We start from the raw sequence: 17,539 nt of genomic DNA, 5'->3' as shown, positions 1-17,539 counted from the left end.
AAAATGGCGAGTGCGAGCACAGACACAGGAGAAATCAGTTAGTTACTTTAGAGGGAAGAGAAGAGGGATTAAGAGTAAGTAAATGCTTCTAATATTTTTCTATGAAGTGTACAATGAAAACCAGAAAAGGGCTGAATTCATATTAAAAAAAAACCAAAAAAACTATAATAATAGGAATGTGTGAGTTTGGACACAGTTCATATTAGTAATACACAGAGACCTTTTAAGATAGCGAATGCAGGAGAGAAAGCAAGAAGAACAGGCCACCTTTCTGCTTTAAAGCCACAGCAGAGCCATTTTAGTTGGAGTTAGTGCAAAGCTCAGAATATAAAGAAGGCCATGGTTGTAACCTCGGCTTTTATCTAGTGGAATACCTTTTGCATTCATTGAATACCCTGTGGCCATGTTACACAATTTAATTTAAGCAGAATTGCAAAATAGCCTCAGAGACACAGAGGGTTGAAATGTAAATCTACTCCTCTGAAGGTTGCGGTGCCTGGATTGACTTGAATTGTTTATTCGGTGCGATACAGTCTGCAAAAAGAGAAACGACTTAACTAAATTAATTATAATTTCTTTTTGCTACGCCTTTGTCCATTTAAGTTTTGTAAAGTCTGTGCAGAAAATCCACGACAGAAGATCAGTGCCCTGACATCGTTTTTCCCTGACACCGACGCTGTCTGCACGACAAGAATTAAATAAACACATCAAGACCATTTTGTAGATAAGAGAGCTGACAACTCACCATCTTTGCAGATGGTGCTGACCACACAGGCGCCTCCCTCCAGATTGTAGCCACTGACACAGCTGCTGCAGTTTCTTTCACCGGGCAACAGGCACTCGTAGCAGCTATGGTCACACCTGTCGGTGGTTGTATGAAGAATTAGATGCTAGCCCGTGGCTACATAATGCAGCAGTAAGTTGGAATTTGGAAATGTCCCGAGTATCGGAAATGATCTGACATCCGTTTCTTGAGAGCGAGGGGAGCTGACGGAGAATGCACGAAACAAGCGAGGCAAAGGGTCAAGTGAGCAATAAATAATACATTTAAAAAAAGCAGCAGCGGCAAGGAAAGTCCACTGTCTGGACAGATAAGAACAGCAGCCAAGAAGTCTGACTCTATGGAGGAGTCTGACTGTGCATGTGATAGGAGGCAAAGTAGACATCAAACTGTCATCAAACGTAAAGAGATTATAAGCATGTTGGTATTTGTGAGTGAGTTCTTTCCAGCCTCCTCGGCCAGGTTCATGTTAGTAAGGAATGAAGCTTGTGAACAGTGTGCAGAAAAGTTGCAAAAAAAAGCTTCAGTATAGAGCAGAAGGGAGAGGCTTTGTCTGCATGTTCACAAATCGATGAAATTAAATAAGGTACTTTTTACAGTCAACTTTAAGTGGCAAAGTCCACCGGCAAAGTGTGTGTTTACTGTTAAGAGTGACTGACAGTCATGATGGTTTGACCCCACGCACAATTGCATCACGTAACTACTACATGTGTAACTATGGGAATAACATTTACTTTTAATAAGTGATGTCAGTGTCTGAATCATCGACCGGCCAATTTCTCAGAACGCTAAATGAGGAACTGAAAAACTGGGAAAGGAAGGATCGAAAACGAGTAGTGCTGAAAACGGCTGTGCTCAGCTTAAAGTGAGAAAAACAATGACAATTTGTACTTGAGATTTCCTCTTCAAAACTCTTTAGACCAGAGGTCTTAAATGATCAATTTCATGCAGCCTGCCACTTAATATCAAGTTATGAGTTATTTCTGTATTTTTTTTTTTTTGCTGGATTCATTTTGCAGCATAAATAAGTTGATGTTGAAATATCGACAGAAATATTATGATGATTGGTGTCTTTTTTCAAAAGTTGGAAGTGGGAAAAAATTTTTTCCCACTTGATGAGACACTCGGCTTCACACTGTAGATGTAAAAGGTTTTCACCCAAAGTCTAGGAGGTGTTGAACACGTGTGCTGACTCACTTCTTACAGGACCTCTGCACCTTCCCGTTGTCCGAGGTCTGCTCTGACAGGTAGTAGCCAGTGCTGCATGTTGACACACACCGCCAGTCCTCCAGTAAGTAGCCCTCTGCACACTTGGTACACGCCTCTATACCTGTGCCTGAGACACATATGAGCACACGTTTCAGAAATGTTGTGAGGGCATTAAAAAAAAATCAGGTGTTCAACAAAAATCAAAGTTTTAAAGTTTTAATTCAATGGTAAATAGTTTTTCGACTTCCTACCAGCACAACTTGCACAGGCCCGATGGCAGGGCTCACACATTCTTCTGTGGGCGTTATAATACGTCCCTGGATCGCAGGTCATCTGACACTTGTTTCCTTGAAGACTGGAGGGAGGGGGAGATAAAAAAAAAAAAAAGACACCTCATCGTAAAGTGGCAGGTGAGTGTATATAATTACGACGTACAGCTGCTTGTTAAATATCTAATCTTCTAATCACAGGGCGCATTTAGGCATGTGGATGCGGTCAAGATGACCTGCTGGAGTTCAACCCGGGCATCAGAATGAGGGAGAAAGGTGAACGTGGCCTGGTTGTTGATGTCAGACAGGCTGGTCTGAGTATTTCAGACAACTGCTGATCTACTGCCTTGTTGATGCCAGACGTCCCTGGGAGAATGGCCAGGTTGGTGTGGAATGATAGAAAGGCAACAGTAACCCAAATAACCACTCAAAACAACTAAGGCATGCATGATGAAGCCCATCTCTGAATGCAGAGCAACAAGAACCCTGAGGCATACGGGAGAAGACCACACCCGGAAACACTCCTTACGTGTCCTCATAAAGGGGCCAGTGAGTGTAATTATTCATATCTACGGCCTAAAAAATATTTCAGAAACTATTTTTTTTATTAGCAACATAAAGACTTTGGAATTAAATTCTTTCTTTGCAGTCCACACGAAAGGAAAGAATTTCATCGCATAAAGCTAAGACAGGTATGTTTGAGGAATTTTACCAAATGGTTAACCACTGATGAACAACACAATAACACACAACAGTGTGATAAAAACAGTACGATGGGAGTTGTTGTTGTTGTTGTCTTCTCGTCTCATTTTGTTCCTCTGTGCATTTATGGGCAGAGCTGACGTCAATATGTAGGTGTGATGCATTAAAAGACAACACCCTGGTGACTATTTAAGAAATTACAGAACATTTTAAAATAATAAATGTTACATATTGTCTCTTTAAGCAGCACCACACTCCTCACTGTGAGGCTGTGCCCACTAACAGCTGACCTTTACTTAACCTTCTGACTGAATCCATCACCCTCTAGAGTCAAGTGCAATTAGGGTGAATTTATAGTTTTGTGCGAATTACACAAGTGACTTCAGAAGTGCCAGGTGTGTGTGTGTGTGTGTGTGTGTGGGGGTCAGAGGTCATTGAGGAAGCAGGTTTAGAGGTTATATAGTCAGTTCTGCAAAAATCACAGTGAGGACTGACTGGTGGGTGAGCACGCTGCACTGAGCTGAAAAACAGCTGGTCTCTGTTAGCTAATGTTTCCCAGAAACAAACGCGCCCGCTCTTCTGTTCCTCCTTGGCTCCTAACCGACCATGAATGTGGAAATGAATGGGAGAACGTGTGTGAGTGTGTGTGTGTGTGTGAGCATGTGTCTAACTGTGCTCTCACTGGCGTTCAGAGGAAATTATAGCTTGCAAGTGTCCCTACCTCCACCTCTGACTACAATGAACACTTAAAGCTTAGTTCAAGACCATAATATGTTTTACACGCTTCTCAAGTGTTTCTTTCATGGCCTACTAGGAATTCCAGCAATACCCTATCCTCTGCCAGGTCGAGTGTAGTTGGAGCTTTTTTTTTTTTGATGCTGTTATGGAAGTGGCCAGAAAGTGAACTGGGACATGTTCTGCATGGATAAGCAATGCATGGTTTAGATCAGAGGTTCCTCAAAGTAACACAAGCCAAAATGGGCAACAGCTCCTCTCTTTCTTGTGGGTCTCCACACGACACGAGTATATGAAGGCTTTAATAAGCCCAGGTCACAGGGTGAAACTCAGTTTACTTAATTTGGGTTTCAGGAGGAAAAAGGCCCCGTATTCACTGGTTTGTTCAGTGAATCCAAAACCATAATGTGTTTGTTAGCGACACTGTTTCCCTGCAGGGTTAAAATGCTCTTTATGCCTCAAACCACAACAATGACATTCAAGAAAAAGTGCTTTAAAAAAAACCCACAAAAGCCAGAGCTGTTTGTCCTTGAATGACAGACTGTGACGGTAAACCAACAATCTGATGTGATCGCAGCACGCTCTGAAATATATTAAACATGGAACGACAAAGCCACATAAACGAGAGGGGTTGTTTGCGAGTTGAATTCAAGTGACTTCTTTGTTTTATAAAGTAGTTCCACCTGTTTTTACAGTCAAAAAGTGACAATAATAAACAACAATTTCACCTACTTTTAGTGGCCGTCAATGTTGAATTGTCGTTTTCACAATCTCGCAATATAACAATAAATAAAATATCGCTATATTTCACGGTGTAATACCGTTTTGATTCTTTTGAGGTGTCAACATGTAAATATTCTTGACAGTGGATGTGTGTTTGTATTTAAGCCTCCGACCACTAGCTGGCAACATAAACAATATAAAGTACTATGCAAGCTTTACGCTACATATAGAAATATATGTGAAGACAGGTGTTCTTGAAATAATGTATGTTAGGGCAAAAATAAATTGCGATACATTGCCTTGTGTCACAATTTATCGCAGTACATCTTATTGTAACCCTGTACGGGGACACGTGACGAATCACATTATCTTCTTATTAGCAACTGCCCATTTCTAACATCTGAAAGGTCTGAGGAGAGATTGTTTCTGACGTTGAACAACAATCCCTTTATAGAACAAATGGAGCCAACATACAACTTTAAAGCAAAACAAGTCAAAACGGTTTCTGCTGCAGTGAAGAGGAAATATAGTTGATGTCTAAGCAGTTCTTTAAAACAGTAAAAAATCTGTTACTATAGGAAATCCAAAATCAGCACAATGTGTTAAGGGGTCCAGTGTGTAACATTTAGGAGGGTTTATTGACAGAAATAGAATACCCTTAAATAAGCTTTTTTGTATCAGTAGAATTAGACTTTTATATGTACTTAAAAGTCTAGCCTTATGGACACAAGAGAAGACGACAGCCTCTATGGTGTGTGTGAGAGGCACTGTCGTTCTCTCGTGACTCCTCCATTTGTTTTTCAATTTGCAGTCTCACCAGATTGTAGCAAACGCTCACTCTTACACACTGGACCTTTAAACTAGTGGTGAATGTGTGGTGAGAACACGTTTGTTCAGTTTACCTCATCCCAGGTTTACATTCTGTGCAGATATTGGAGGTGTTGCACTTCTTACAGTCCTCTGGACATCTTCTGCAAATGTTGGAATCTGGAAAAACACAGGGTGAGGAGGAGGAGGAGGAGAAGAAGGCGTTACGTGACTGAAGTGAAGTGAGAAAGATGAAGGAGAGAGAGGGGGAAAAGGCAGAAGAAGGGGCTTATGAACTGAAGAGCGGGACACAAGGGCAGGAGGAAATGTCAGCAGTCTGAAGCTGCGAGGAAAAGAGATTGTAGAGAGGGGAGGAGGAGGCGATGAGGCGCTTTGACACTTGGCAAATGGACACAGCTGACTTCAGCAACAATTCTGGAATTTGGAAAAACATCACATTTCAAAGTTGGTTTTTATGAACAAAGATAAATGGAAAAACTGTCCATTTTGTGACTTCTGCACTAGTATCACTACTCCCGTTTTGTTTTTTTAAACATGTGATACATTTTTTAAAGCCTGAAGATGTGATGTATAAACACACACCCCCAGGATGTCCATATAAGGACACAGCAATTCAGGTCCAGTGTGCTAAATGTAAGTGAAATTATTTTCATTTGGCAGAAACCAAGGATTAAATAACTATACTTCATGACTGGATGTTTTTCTTTACTTCAGAATGAGCCTTTAGCCATTCTGGACCATGATGTTTTTACAATAGTACACAATGGACAGACATTTTAATTTGGACCGTAACTGAAGGCTACAACATACTTGCGATATTCAGTGGGAACATGCAACTTAACCAATAAATGTTGCTAAATCAATCTCTACCTTCAATAGAGATTGTAAGTGGATAACCATGCATCTCAAATGTCCTGTGTGTAATTAAATTTGCATCCTCTGTGTTTCCTTGACGTTGCGTGTCCACATAAGACACATAAGACTCAAGATAGCTCATTTAATGCAACGCAAAAGTAAAAATGTATCCACTACATCTTGGCCTGCGGAAATGTTATGATTGAACTTGGACCAGTTTACATCAGATCTGCTGCCAAACACTCTCACAACTGCCAGGACTCTCACTGTATTGGCTGCAAAACCCATGTATAGATATAATTATAAAGATATACATAGTCCCAGTCTCTCATTCTAGCTCTTCTTTCATCCAGGCTGGCAAAAATAAAACAAAAACAGTAAGCATGTACGTTCACTAGTCTGTATGAAACACCACTGTGCTGCTCACTACATCAGTGGCTGACGCAAATTTAAAAAAAAAAAGGAGATCACTTTTATTTTACTTCAATATGTTAAAGTCTGTTTACATGCAGATGACTCAATCTGTTTTGTGTGCAGACGTTACATCACCAAAGCAACTGCATCATTCAGAGGTATTCAACTAAAATCCAGCTGCAGATTTTTTCTAAATGTCCAGTGTCCATTTTTAATAGATTAACTTCCTCATCCTCAATATTTTTAATATCTAAGGGACTTCATACTTTGAGCTGATCAATAGACGGAGAAGTAACAATGGACAAGCCAGGACAGATGAATGAGCTTTAACACTCTGACATTATGTGTTTTTGGATGCATGCTCCGAACACAATTAAAGTTAAGTTAAATGTATTACATTATGAGAAACACGTGCAAAGGAGTAGATTGCTACTGAAGTCAAAAGAAGCGTATAAGAACCTCAAGCTGCGCTAACAATGAAAGAAAATAAAGAGTAAGGAAACTCATTCTGGGCTCCCCTCTGTGCAATCACATGCCCTCGTTTAGTGAGGATATTTGGCGTCGATCGCGGCGTGAAAACGTACCACGGTCGAGGTAGAAGCTGTCAGCACAGCTGGCAACACATGTGTTGGAGCCCTCGTTGAGGTGGAAACCACTCCGACATGTGGTGCACTGGTCACTGCGGCTACCGACGCAGGTCTCACACAACGAGGAGCACTTCTTGCAGCGTTTCCGATCATCGCGGAAAAAGCCACTGGGGCATTCTGACACACACATCCTGTAGAGAGAATGTGTTGTTTGGATGGAGAGAAGAGACACATAAGGCAAATGTGGAACACAAAAAAAGGGGACAATGCATGCTTTTCAAACGTGTTTCCAGATTAACAACATAACGTTAACAAACAACCTCTATGTTCCGATGGGATTAAATAGGTTAACAACACTGCTTTAATGAGCTAATGTTAAAATGTTAAACATATGTGTGACAAAAAAATACACTGTGTGCAATTAAAAAGCTGCAATAAAATTTAGTTTTATAGAACCAAACCAGATATTCTCTTTCATAATCACCCATGTAAACCTATTTCCCATGCATCTCATCAAATTAATGAGTTGGGAAAAAGCTACAGAAGTACAGGAACACAGTGTGTGCGTGCAGTGGCTATATGGCAAACAGGTGTAACATCTGTTGGATAACTTCACAGGCCTTCGTCACACCAACAATTCCCCCAGAGGCTCCCTTTCCTAAGGTGAAAATGATCTCCAAAAAATCCTGAAGAGCACAAAACACACGCTCCTTAAGCTTCATTCACACACTGCAGCGGCATCTGCCAAGAAGCACATATGGCACGTGTAAAACACTTAATCCACATGTGCAGTAGAACACACCATGCGTCCGTCCTCAGACTGGATTAACATTTACATTACTTAACTCTTTGTGTTTTCAATCATACTCTGACCCACGTTCTGCCCTTGTCTCCGTCTGTCTTTGACATAAAACAAATCACTTCCTGTGCGCAGCACTCACCCTCTGAGTGGGTCTAGACGAACAAACACATACTTAGGGATGTAATTATCTGAACATTAAACACAACACTGCCACTCCTCTTCCCTTGCACCACTCCAATCTTCACTCATCAATTGCTCCCTGTGGTGGCAGAAAAGGGCAGCGCACGTCTGAAGTTGACTAATGATAAGGCAGCACCTAAGCTTGCACATTCTCATGCACCTGCATTGCTTTGCCTTTTATTAGTGCCGAGACCCGCTGACACAAAGGCAATTACAACAGACTTTGATCCTAATGGGTTCCTAAGGGCACACACACTGACGTGCGCAGACACACGCACACACACACTCACAAATTAACAGGGGTAAACAACGGACGCCACATTCTGTGGCCAACAGGAAACGGAATCAGTTCTCAGAAGGACCGGCTGAAATTAATCAGGTTATGAAGTAACAGGAGCAAGCGGTGACCTGTGACAACTGTGCCACGACATCGTGGGAAAGGGAAACATTCTACACAAATCAGTGAATGCCTCGTCGTAACACTGTTTTACAAAATGCAAGTTACGTGAGAGATGTCTGTGTTGCAGTCCGAGCTAAATTCACAGACAGAAATTCCTCCTGATGTGCAAATATGTCCATAAATCAATATCAGTTTCATTTCAGCCAGTCGAATTTTCATTACAACACAGATTTTATTACAAGTCGGTTTATTTATTCACTTCCTCACAACTGAAAAAACTCTAAATACAATAGATCATCAAGGAGAATCCTGACAGACATTCCAAAGATGATGTTATTGAGGGAAAAGGTTTGGCAACAATTTAAGATGATTTGCCTTTTAAGGTGTGATTTTGATTAAACATTAAAAAAAGTGGAATGCCAACATCTGTGCTGATATTAGTTATTAGTCTGACCTGGTGTTGTTCTTGAACTTGAGGAAGTAGTGGAGGCAGTTGATGCAGTGATGAGGTCCAGGACCTTCACAGCCGTTCTCATTGCATTCAGAGTCACAGGGGCCTAGAGACGTGTACAGGATTTTAAAACTTTGGTGATCAAAAGAGAGGCGATTTCACAGTCAAACAATGTCGCACCATATCATAACATGGATGGAAAGGGTCATTTTAATGTAATGCACTCTTTGATCATGTCCTTAAACCATATACAATAATTATCCATCGTAACAAAGCAGGAAAAATAATTGTTGCAAAACAACGTGTCCGTGTACCGTTCTGTATTTATCACTTACCACTGTATTCCTCTGTGAACTCCTCATCAGTGGGTGTCACCGTCTCCGCGGAGCGAGGTTTGTCATTGCGCAGAGATGAGTAAGGGTTCACGGAGGTGCCATAGAGCACCAGTGACCACTCTTTCAGTTTGCCTAAACAGAGGGAACGTAAACGTAACACAGAAACATGATGACAAGCTGATCAGCCTCTGATGTTTATGTGCACTGCTACTAATCTATTCTGTATTAATTAATTCAGGGATATTTCACTTTCCACACTAATTTAACTTTGACTTGTATATGCTGCAAATTATACAAAATTTGCCACAGAATGCAACTGTATAGTACAGTAGTAGATGATAATTCAAACTTTAACATTAAAATCTAGTTCAAGTCAAAACATATCCAGCCTCGAAGTGATTAACAGTTTTCCAGAAGAACAAGGCAAAGGTTACCTGGGGTTATAGTGATCAACATAAGAGCAACTCTCCATTAGAGACTTAATTATGCTGTTTAAAAAGTGACAAACTATCGGTCTATTCAAATGAACCTGAACTCAAAATAATTTAAAAGAAAAATGCCAACATGTCATACCAGGTACTTTCTGGCTGCGGAGCTGAGAAGGTGAGTCATAGATCTCTAGGACCCAGTCGCCTGCTGCCTTCTCTCCCCAGCAGTGGGTGGTCATGAACTCCCAGTTCTTAAAACCCTCCATAGAGTGATCAAACAACCTGCATATCAGGAGTAAACACACCCACAAACACACGCAAATCACACACACACACAGTGATATCAGATGAGGAAACTGCTCAAGTGTCGCAAATGCCAGAACAAACTGTTTAAACCACTCCACCGAGTGCAATCACATCCTCTAATGAGCTATAGACAAACACTGAGGAGGAGTGTGGTTTATTTGAGGTGAACATGGCCTGTGTACATACAGATTACACTACATCCAGCATTCAATCCTTGCGAGGTTTCTGTTTGTAAAGGGTTTTTAAGGGAATTCCCATTTTAATAATGCTCGTTTATTTAAATGTAATGAAAAATGAAATCCTACTTTCATGACATTCTGTATTTCTGTGATGTCAGTTAGTTACTTTGACGTCAAGCAATGCACACAAATGGTCACTACATTAACTACCTGTTGGCAAGCAGCTGCGACTTGGTCCCAGACGGCGATGTCAGGTTGATGGACAGGTCTCCACGGCGAGGGTGTGTGATTGTTATCCGCACAACCACGTGCTCCAAGTAGATCACATGATGGTTGGGGTTGTCGGTGCATCCTGTCGCCTTGTACACGGATCGAACCACGTGGTCTGGGCGGATTGTTCTAGGGAGGACGGGATGAAACTCAATGAAGAGACGAGTCGGAAAAATCCAACGGCAGTCAATTTTATACCAGAGAAACCCACATAGTTGGTTGAAGTGAATTAAAACTGGCCACCATTATGGCAGCAGGGTTAAACTGCTCATTATTACACATGCAAATGGTGCCAAGTACAGGTCTGAACACTCCCAATATTATACAACATATTAAGGTTTTTTCGTATTTCAGACCTCAACCATTCAAAGCATCCAAGAAATAAGAGTGTGATCACAGGGAACATTATTGAAGCGGTCTGCCATGTATGGCTGAGCAGCAGAAAAAAAAATAACAATAATAGCCAACACAAACATGTAATGACCCCCTTGAAGAACATGTGTGGTATGATCTAATATAATAGAAATACAACACCAAAAAAAGAGTAAAAACACGGGACAGGTCCAGTGCAGCGGACACTGTGAAACCACTGTCTATGCAAGAGTTTATTCAGAGTCGTGCGTTCCTGCTGCACAGCAGTTGCACACAGAGCAGCTGAGCCAACGCAACAAATCAACTCCCTGCAGCACCGGATTACAGAGTTCATTCACTGGAAACTAACGCAGAGCTGGTAAATTATACTTGCTGGCAAAAGATCACATTAATGGATCACAATACTTCTTCTTTTTCATCAATTTTAAGATATTTGGTGAAGGCTTGAAAGACACTCAAGTCCAGGGACTGCTTGATTGTGTATTAGAAACTGCTTCATTAGATCCTCCCATGGTCAGGGTTACAATTACAGAATGAGGATATTTTTTACTGAGTGATACAACAAAGAAGTTTATTATTATCTGCTTTTTTGCAGGAAAAAAATAAGCTTTTTTTTTTATATAGGAAACTATTCCTCCCACTTGGGTTGAGACAAGGAGCAACTGCAGTCTTAAAGTAATATATATATATTAACCTGGTTGTTTTTAGTAAAAATGTCACAACATACAGTTGGTTTGTAAAGTAATTTCCATTAAAAAAAAAAGCAGTTTTAAAGTAGCGACACTGCACGGTCAGTTAGATCAATACATCATTAAAAGAAGAAGAAAAAACAAGCCCCTTTTTCATATTTTTTTTTTACTTCAACTTGATCTGATTGTTTATCGAAAACATAAAACACAAACAACAAAATGACGTTAGCTCACACTGACTCGACGGAGCTGGAGCGAAACACTGAACGTTCCTTTCCTAAGTAGCCCATGACTGTTTGGAAAGCGGACAGGAGGAATGGCTGGGGAGTCTGGGGCTGATATCACAGCTCTGGCTTCCCAATGACACAATGCAGAGAAGTGAACCGTACACGTGGGACAGAGTGGAGCAGATGCACAGCTGATTACCACCAGCCTGATTGCACACAAATCAGGCAATTTTCCTGCCGTGTGTATGCTCCAAGTGGAGTGAAGCGAGTGACTGCAGACAGACATTACCAAACGCAGTCTGAGGGGCCAGCCACAGGGTGTGTGGAAACACAGCATGAGGTGACGGCTGCACTTATGTAGCAAGTTACAGTGGAAGTAACTTACAATCAATGTGTGACTGACCATTCCACTGATCTCCAAATTTTACAGACAAACGGGGAAAGGGGGCAAAGGTGAGAGGGTTGTTCTTTTACTTCATTCAGCCAACAACGCTGGGAATGTTGCCATAATGACGCACACATAACATGATGAGTATGGAGGACTGAGCATAACCGCCTCTGACACGAGCTGGGCTTTACATAAGCGTCACGCAGAACAGACTGAGTGAGTGGAGTGCTGGAGCGGAAGAGACAGAATAACACTGATAAAAAGCCACAAACACTGGACATCGAGCCGTTGACTGAAAGCAAAGCAGTCCAGGCCAGGGCTCAAGTTCAACCAGGCAGCCTAACAGAGAACAGCGTTCAGACTTCCAGCTGCATCGAGAATAACAAGCTGTGAAGTCTTGGCTCTGTGTGTGTATGTGTGTGTGTGTGTGTGTGTGTGTGTGTGTGTGTGTGTGTGTGTGTGTGTGTGTGTGTGTGTGTGTGTGTGTGCGCATGCATGTGTGCATGTAGTAAGGGTCTTATGTGAGAACCACCCTGCCAGAACTAATGCTTGGCCCCTATCAAGGTACAGCTTGCACAACCGCACTCTCAAACACATGCCGGTGCATAAAACACCAGAGAGAGAAAAATGGGAGAGAAAGAAAAGACAGACAGAGCAACTGAGAGAGGGAGAGAGAGAGAGAGAGAAGACCGAGACAGACAGAGGGGGTAGGAGTTGTGTGAGACAAATCTACAAAAGAAGCCCAACATGTCCGATCTGTTTTTATAATGCAGCACAACCATATTTTATCACATTTTCTGGTTTTAAAGTTGACTCACTTCACCTGCATGTCACATAAATGTGTGCTGTATATTATCACTCAGTCAGTGCCTTATTATTAGGGCTGACGCAGTAATTCAATAACAATATATATCACCTTATAAACTTCTTCAATCAAAATCCTGCAAAGGACCGAGTGTCACTACAAACATTCAGAACTGAACTTTCAGAACTCTTGGATGAGCGGTTAAACATTTCCGAGAAATCTACAAGTCCAGTTGCCACTGACTTCATGACTTTGTGGATCATACACTGGTTTCTTCAACTTTTACTCGAGGGGAAAAATTCAGTCTTTGATCATCTTATATCCTACATAATTACTGTTTCATTGACAGTTGGTTGGAGGTCATATTCCCCTCTGATCAAAGTGAGGACAATGCAGAAACTGTATTTCTCAGATTTGGGTGAAGTATTTTTGACTACAATGCAAAGCCGCCTGAACTCTGCCCCTGTCAAACACCTTTAAGACGAGGTGCAACAGTGGCTGACCTCAGTCGTGCTCATGTGACATCAATATGGATGAATCCCCCGCAGCCAAGACGTAAACTGTTATAGAAAGTCTTCCCAAAACACTGGAGGCTGTTACAGCAGCAAACATAGAGCATGTGGGTGTAATGTCTACATGTTCACAGAGTTAGTGAATAAGATGCTTTCCATTTAGACTTGGCTAAACAAGACGTCTGTTATCTGCACCATCCAAAAGCCAAAATAAAGGCCACTTTGATCAAATGCAAGACCTGAAAATCACAGAATATTTGCCCATCTAGCAGGTTCTTAGTAGCAAAACAATCAATACCCAAGACGATCGTCTCGTCGAGTCCATTATGCACTTCCCATTAAAAAAGATCAAGAATGAGTAGAGAAAGCAGCTGAAAACATGAGCAAACTGAAGTGAAAAGTGAGCGGAGTGAGACATCAAAGCAATCTTTACAACTTATGCACTCGTTGTAACAGCTTTATTAACTTTCTGTTTTTCACACTCTCACTTCCTGTCCCTGACGACTTAGTTTCACTCATTCTGACCTCAGTTATGCACAAATGCAAACCACTAAAAGAAAATGTGGCAATCTAGTTTATTGTGTCTGAGGGATTTTTTAAGACCTTTGAGCGCCAGATTAATTGTAATTTTTTAGGACATTTAAGACTTTTAATACAAGACTTTAAGGATCTGCAGACACCCTGTAAAGGAATAGCTTAACCCTTTAACACAGAGCGTATCGCAGACACACTTCACCGTAATTATGCGACAGTTTGCGCTATTGGAAAAATTGCAACGGGTTTCCGAAAGCTGAGATGTTGCAACGGCAATATGTGGTTATTATGGTAATTTCCCTCGCGCTGTTGCAGGAAGCCGGACGTCACCAGAGAGGAGAGTCCGAGAAAAGCCTGTACATAGAGTGGTTTCCTTTTTTTGGCCCATTTTTGTTCATTGAACAAGCGAAATCTGGTGTTCATGTACATATAATACAATGTTTTTCCTCAACATCAATGTTTTTATTCATTTTAAATTGTCAATACACAATTTTAACATACAGGAAATTATAAATAACTGCCAGATTCTGGAAAACTGGGCAAAAGCAGTTACTCACAGGACATTTTCTGGCCCTTTTGTGATTAAAATAAGCAAAAGAGTCCAGACGGATATTTTGAGGCTTAGGTGTTAACAAGTTAAAGGCAGTAAGCTTTCGTGAGTGTTTGTGTGTGTGTGTGCATGCATGCGAGCGTGCAAAAGTTCTACCTGATCTGTCGGTCTGCGCTTTCCACACAGACATGCTGAGAAGGGACTTGCCTCCATCGCTCTGCCTCCTTCACCATCGCTTCAGCATCCATCAGGCCAAATCCATACAAGTGGCTGACTGTGGGGAAACAGTAAAGTTAAGTACTAAGCTGCTCAAGAGAGTCCATAAGTGATTCTACGGGGTCTTGTGCCGTTAATGGTTTATCAATACCTCAAGCTCCAGGATAAGTTTAAGTGAAGGCGAGTCAAATTAAGAATCAGTGAACAAGTCTGTAAAAATCTTTAGATTATTTGATGTTTACTAAAAAGTATATGATTGAGTAATAGCAGCTCAACTCATGGAGAGAGCTAATCTAATATGAATTCCTTCCATACTTCACACAGACCCCCCACCTCACCCCCCTCCCCCCCTCCAGTCCTGTTTCTCTTTAGTTCCTCTTTGAAAAAACATTCAGTTGGATAATCTCCAGGCACACTGGGCCTGCAGCCTGGCTGACCCTTAGTTCTCACTCTCTCTGTCTCTCCCTCTCATACGCACACACACACACACGCACACGCGTGTGCACGCGCCGCAAGCATGTGCACACACAACACAGGTATGCGAACACACTTGAACAAGCACTCACAAAATTACAAAACCGCAACCAACACATGGATCCTGACAGACGGCAGCTGGCAACACAGTCGGTTAACTACAAGTAAAAGACTTTTTGGAAACTCCCGAGCTCCCATCTTCGGGCTGGAGAAAAGAGACGCAGGAATCACAGTAATGCATACTGATTTCTCTGCGGCTGTTCTGTATTTTTCTTCCAAACACAAAACATCCCACCGTGAATAGTAAATGCAACTGTAGCTCGACCGCTGTGTCGATGCAGTGAGCGCGCGGCATCGACTACGATGTGGCGCTGAATTCAAATAAACCTGAAGTTGTCAAAACAAAGATTCGGCTTTTCTAGTAGACGGTGCTTGTGACAGTGGGTATTCGCTTCAGCAGCGTCAGAGCCAAGGTATTTTGGGAAGCTTCAGTATAAAGCCTTGTTAGACTTCAGTCTGTGTCCTGTTTTCTCTTTTTTCTGGTACAGTGAAGAGATGTAGAACAGTCACATGTACATGTCAATTAGCAGTAAACCGAAAGGTTCAAATGAAACACACTTGTTTAATTCATGGGAATTAATTAACTAATTTTGTACACGTCTTTTAGTATTTCTGAACCAATCTGATTGAGAAGAACACTGCAGAAAGTAGTCTGAACTGTTTTATAGCATTCAAATCCATTTGTCCATTGGTATGTGCGTGAACACTTGTATTTGTTACCTCTCTGTAGTCCTTGTGGTGTTCAAAATCTGGCTAAGATTTCAATTGTGATTAGGTTAAGGTTAAGGATAACGCTGTGTTTAGGCTGTCCCAATGAATGGAGGTCATTGCAGTGTCCTTAGAAGAATAGCTGCACAAACCTGTGAGTGTGTGTGTTTGTACTTGTATTTATATCTTTGTGAGGTCAAAACCCGTAGGGACATTTTTCCAGGCCCCACAACTGTAAAGGGCTTTTCTCAGGGTTAAGACCTGGTTTTAGGGTTAGGGCACATACGGCGCTTTTCAACTATACAGTTGTCGCACGGCTCGACTCGATGACCTGCATGACCGGAGCACAGACTCCGTCTGACACAGTCACTAAAGTCAAAATACATCTGTTGCTAAATACACCAGACTCCTCTATTAAATATTGAGATTTTAGAAATTTCCTCTTGCTACATGTTGGAGATTAACGCACTGTAGTGCCGACACTCTCTACCAATAAGTGGCTGGCAGTCTGTTGACGTCACATTATAGTACCGGCTCAGCTCGTTTGGAACTTCACCAGAGCATGTACTAATAGAAGAGTCGAGCCGAGTCCTGCTACAACTGTAAAGTGGAAAAGCACCATGAGTTGTGATGGTTAAAGTTAGGATAAGGGGCTAGAGAATGCATTATGTCAATGAAGTGTCCTCAGTAAGATATAAAAACAGGCTTGTGTGTGTGTGTGTGTGTGTGTGTGTGTGTGTGTGTGTGTGTGTGTGTGTATACCATTGTAACCAGCAGCATTGGTCTTCCAATCGGGGGCACTGAGATGTCCAGCTCTAGATGTCTTTACAATGATGTGCTGTACATCTCTCCATGTTAGAAGAGGACTAGGAAAAGACAGAGATAGGGTAAACAAATTTAAAAAAATATATATATAAAAATATTATATATATTATTTAATTTATTTAAAGGTACAATGTGTAAGAAGAAGAATTTGTAACAACTAAATTGATTTGTATTAGAAAAAAAGCAGAATCTGCAACGTGAAATAAAAGAGGGAAAACATTCCTCTTTTATTTCACATTCATACATGGTGACATATTTGTGTTAGGACAAAATGTGAAAAGGCATGTAAAATCGTTATATATATTTTTTATAATTTTGAATAAATAAACAAGCTAAATTACTGAGAGAAAATTACAGAGAGGCATAGATGGGCATAAATTCCCGTTGACCTGTTTGTTTCTCAAATCTCAAGGGAGATCCATTTCAAGATGGCAGACATGTGTCTCAACCCCTTTGATGTCCACACTCTACATTTAAAAAAAAAGAGAAAAACCAGGAAGAAGTGGGTCACCAAGTTTCATGGGATTCCCTTCCATCTCACATGCTGTCCAGATGCTCCACTCTCTCCCCTCTTGTTCCTCCCTCCACAGCTGAGACCAGGATCCAGGTATTATTCTCAATCAGTCAACCAAATCTAACATTTTAATGTTCGCAACGTTTAGATCGAATTAGAGCCGCAACTAACGTGTACCTTCGTTACGGACTTATCTGTCAATTCACAAATG

General features: G+C 41.3%; 1 protein-coding gene across 6 annotated transcripts in view; it reads right to left on the bottom strand.

Annotated features, from left to right (window-relative positions):
* The window catches only part of pcsk5b (proprotein convertase subtilisin/kexin type 5b), a 76,613-nt gene that overhangs the window by 26,603 nt on the left and 32,471 nt on the right, over window positions 1–17,539 (bottom strand). For 4 of the 6 annotated variants that reach the window (XM_044026298.1, XM_044026299.1, XM_044026300.1 and 1 more), the window contains exons 10-20: window positions 16,752–16,855; window positions 14,688–14,805; window positions 10,395–10,583; window positions 9,845–9,981; window positions 9,272–9,403; window positions 8,940–9,042; window positions 7,101–7,294; window positions 5,322–5,406; window positions 2,242–2,345; window positions 1,979–2,117; window positions 746–861 (exon numbers count right to left, since the gene is read on the bottom strand). In XM_044026298.1, coding sequence (XP_043882233.1) covers window positions 746–861; window positions 1,979–2,117; window positions 2,242–2,345; window positions 5,322–5,406; window positions 7,101–7,294; window positions 8,940–9,042; window positions 9,272–9,403; window positions 9,845–9,981; window positions 10,395–10,583; window positions 14,688–14,805; window positions 16,752–16,855 — 1,421 coding nt within the window. The remainder of the gene's footprint in view (window positions 1–745; window positions 862–1,978; window positions 2,118–2,241; window positions 2,346–5,321; window positions 5,407–7,100; window positions 7,295–8,939; window positions 9,043–9,271; window positions 9,404–9,844; window positions 9,982–10,394; window positions 10,584–14,687; window positions 14,806–16,751; window positions 16,856–17,539) is intronic. The other 2 variants (XM_044026303.1, XM_044026304.1) reach the window with 1 other exon arrangement.

Source organism: Solea senegalensis, linkage group LG5, assembly GCF_019176455.1.
Source record: "Solea senegalensis isolate Sse05_10M linkage group LG5, IFAPA_SoseM_1, whole genome shotgun sequence".
Taxonomy (NCBI): Eukaryota; Metazoa; Chordata; class Actinopteri; order Pleuronectiformes; family Soleidae; genus Solea; species Solea senegalensis.
This window is presented reverse-complemented; position numbering and strand designations above follow the sequence as displayed.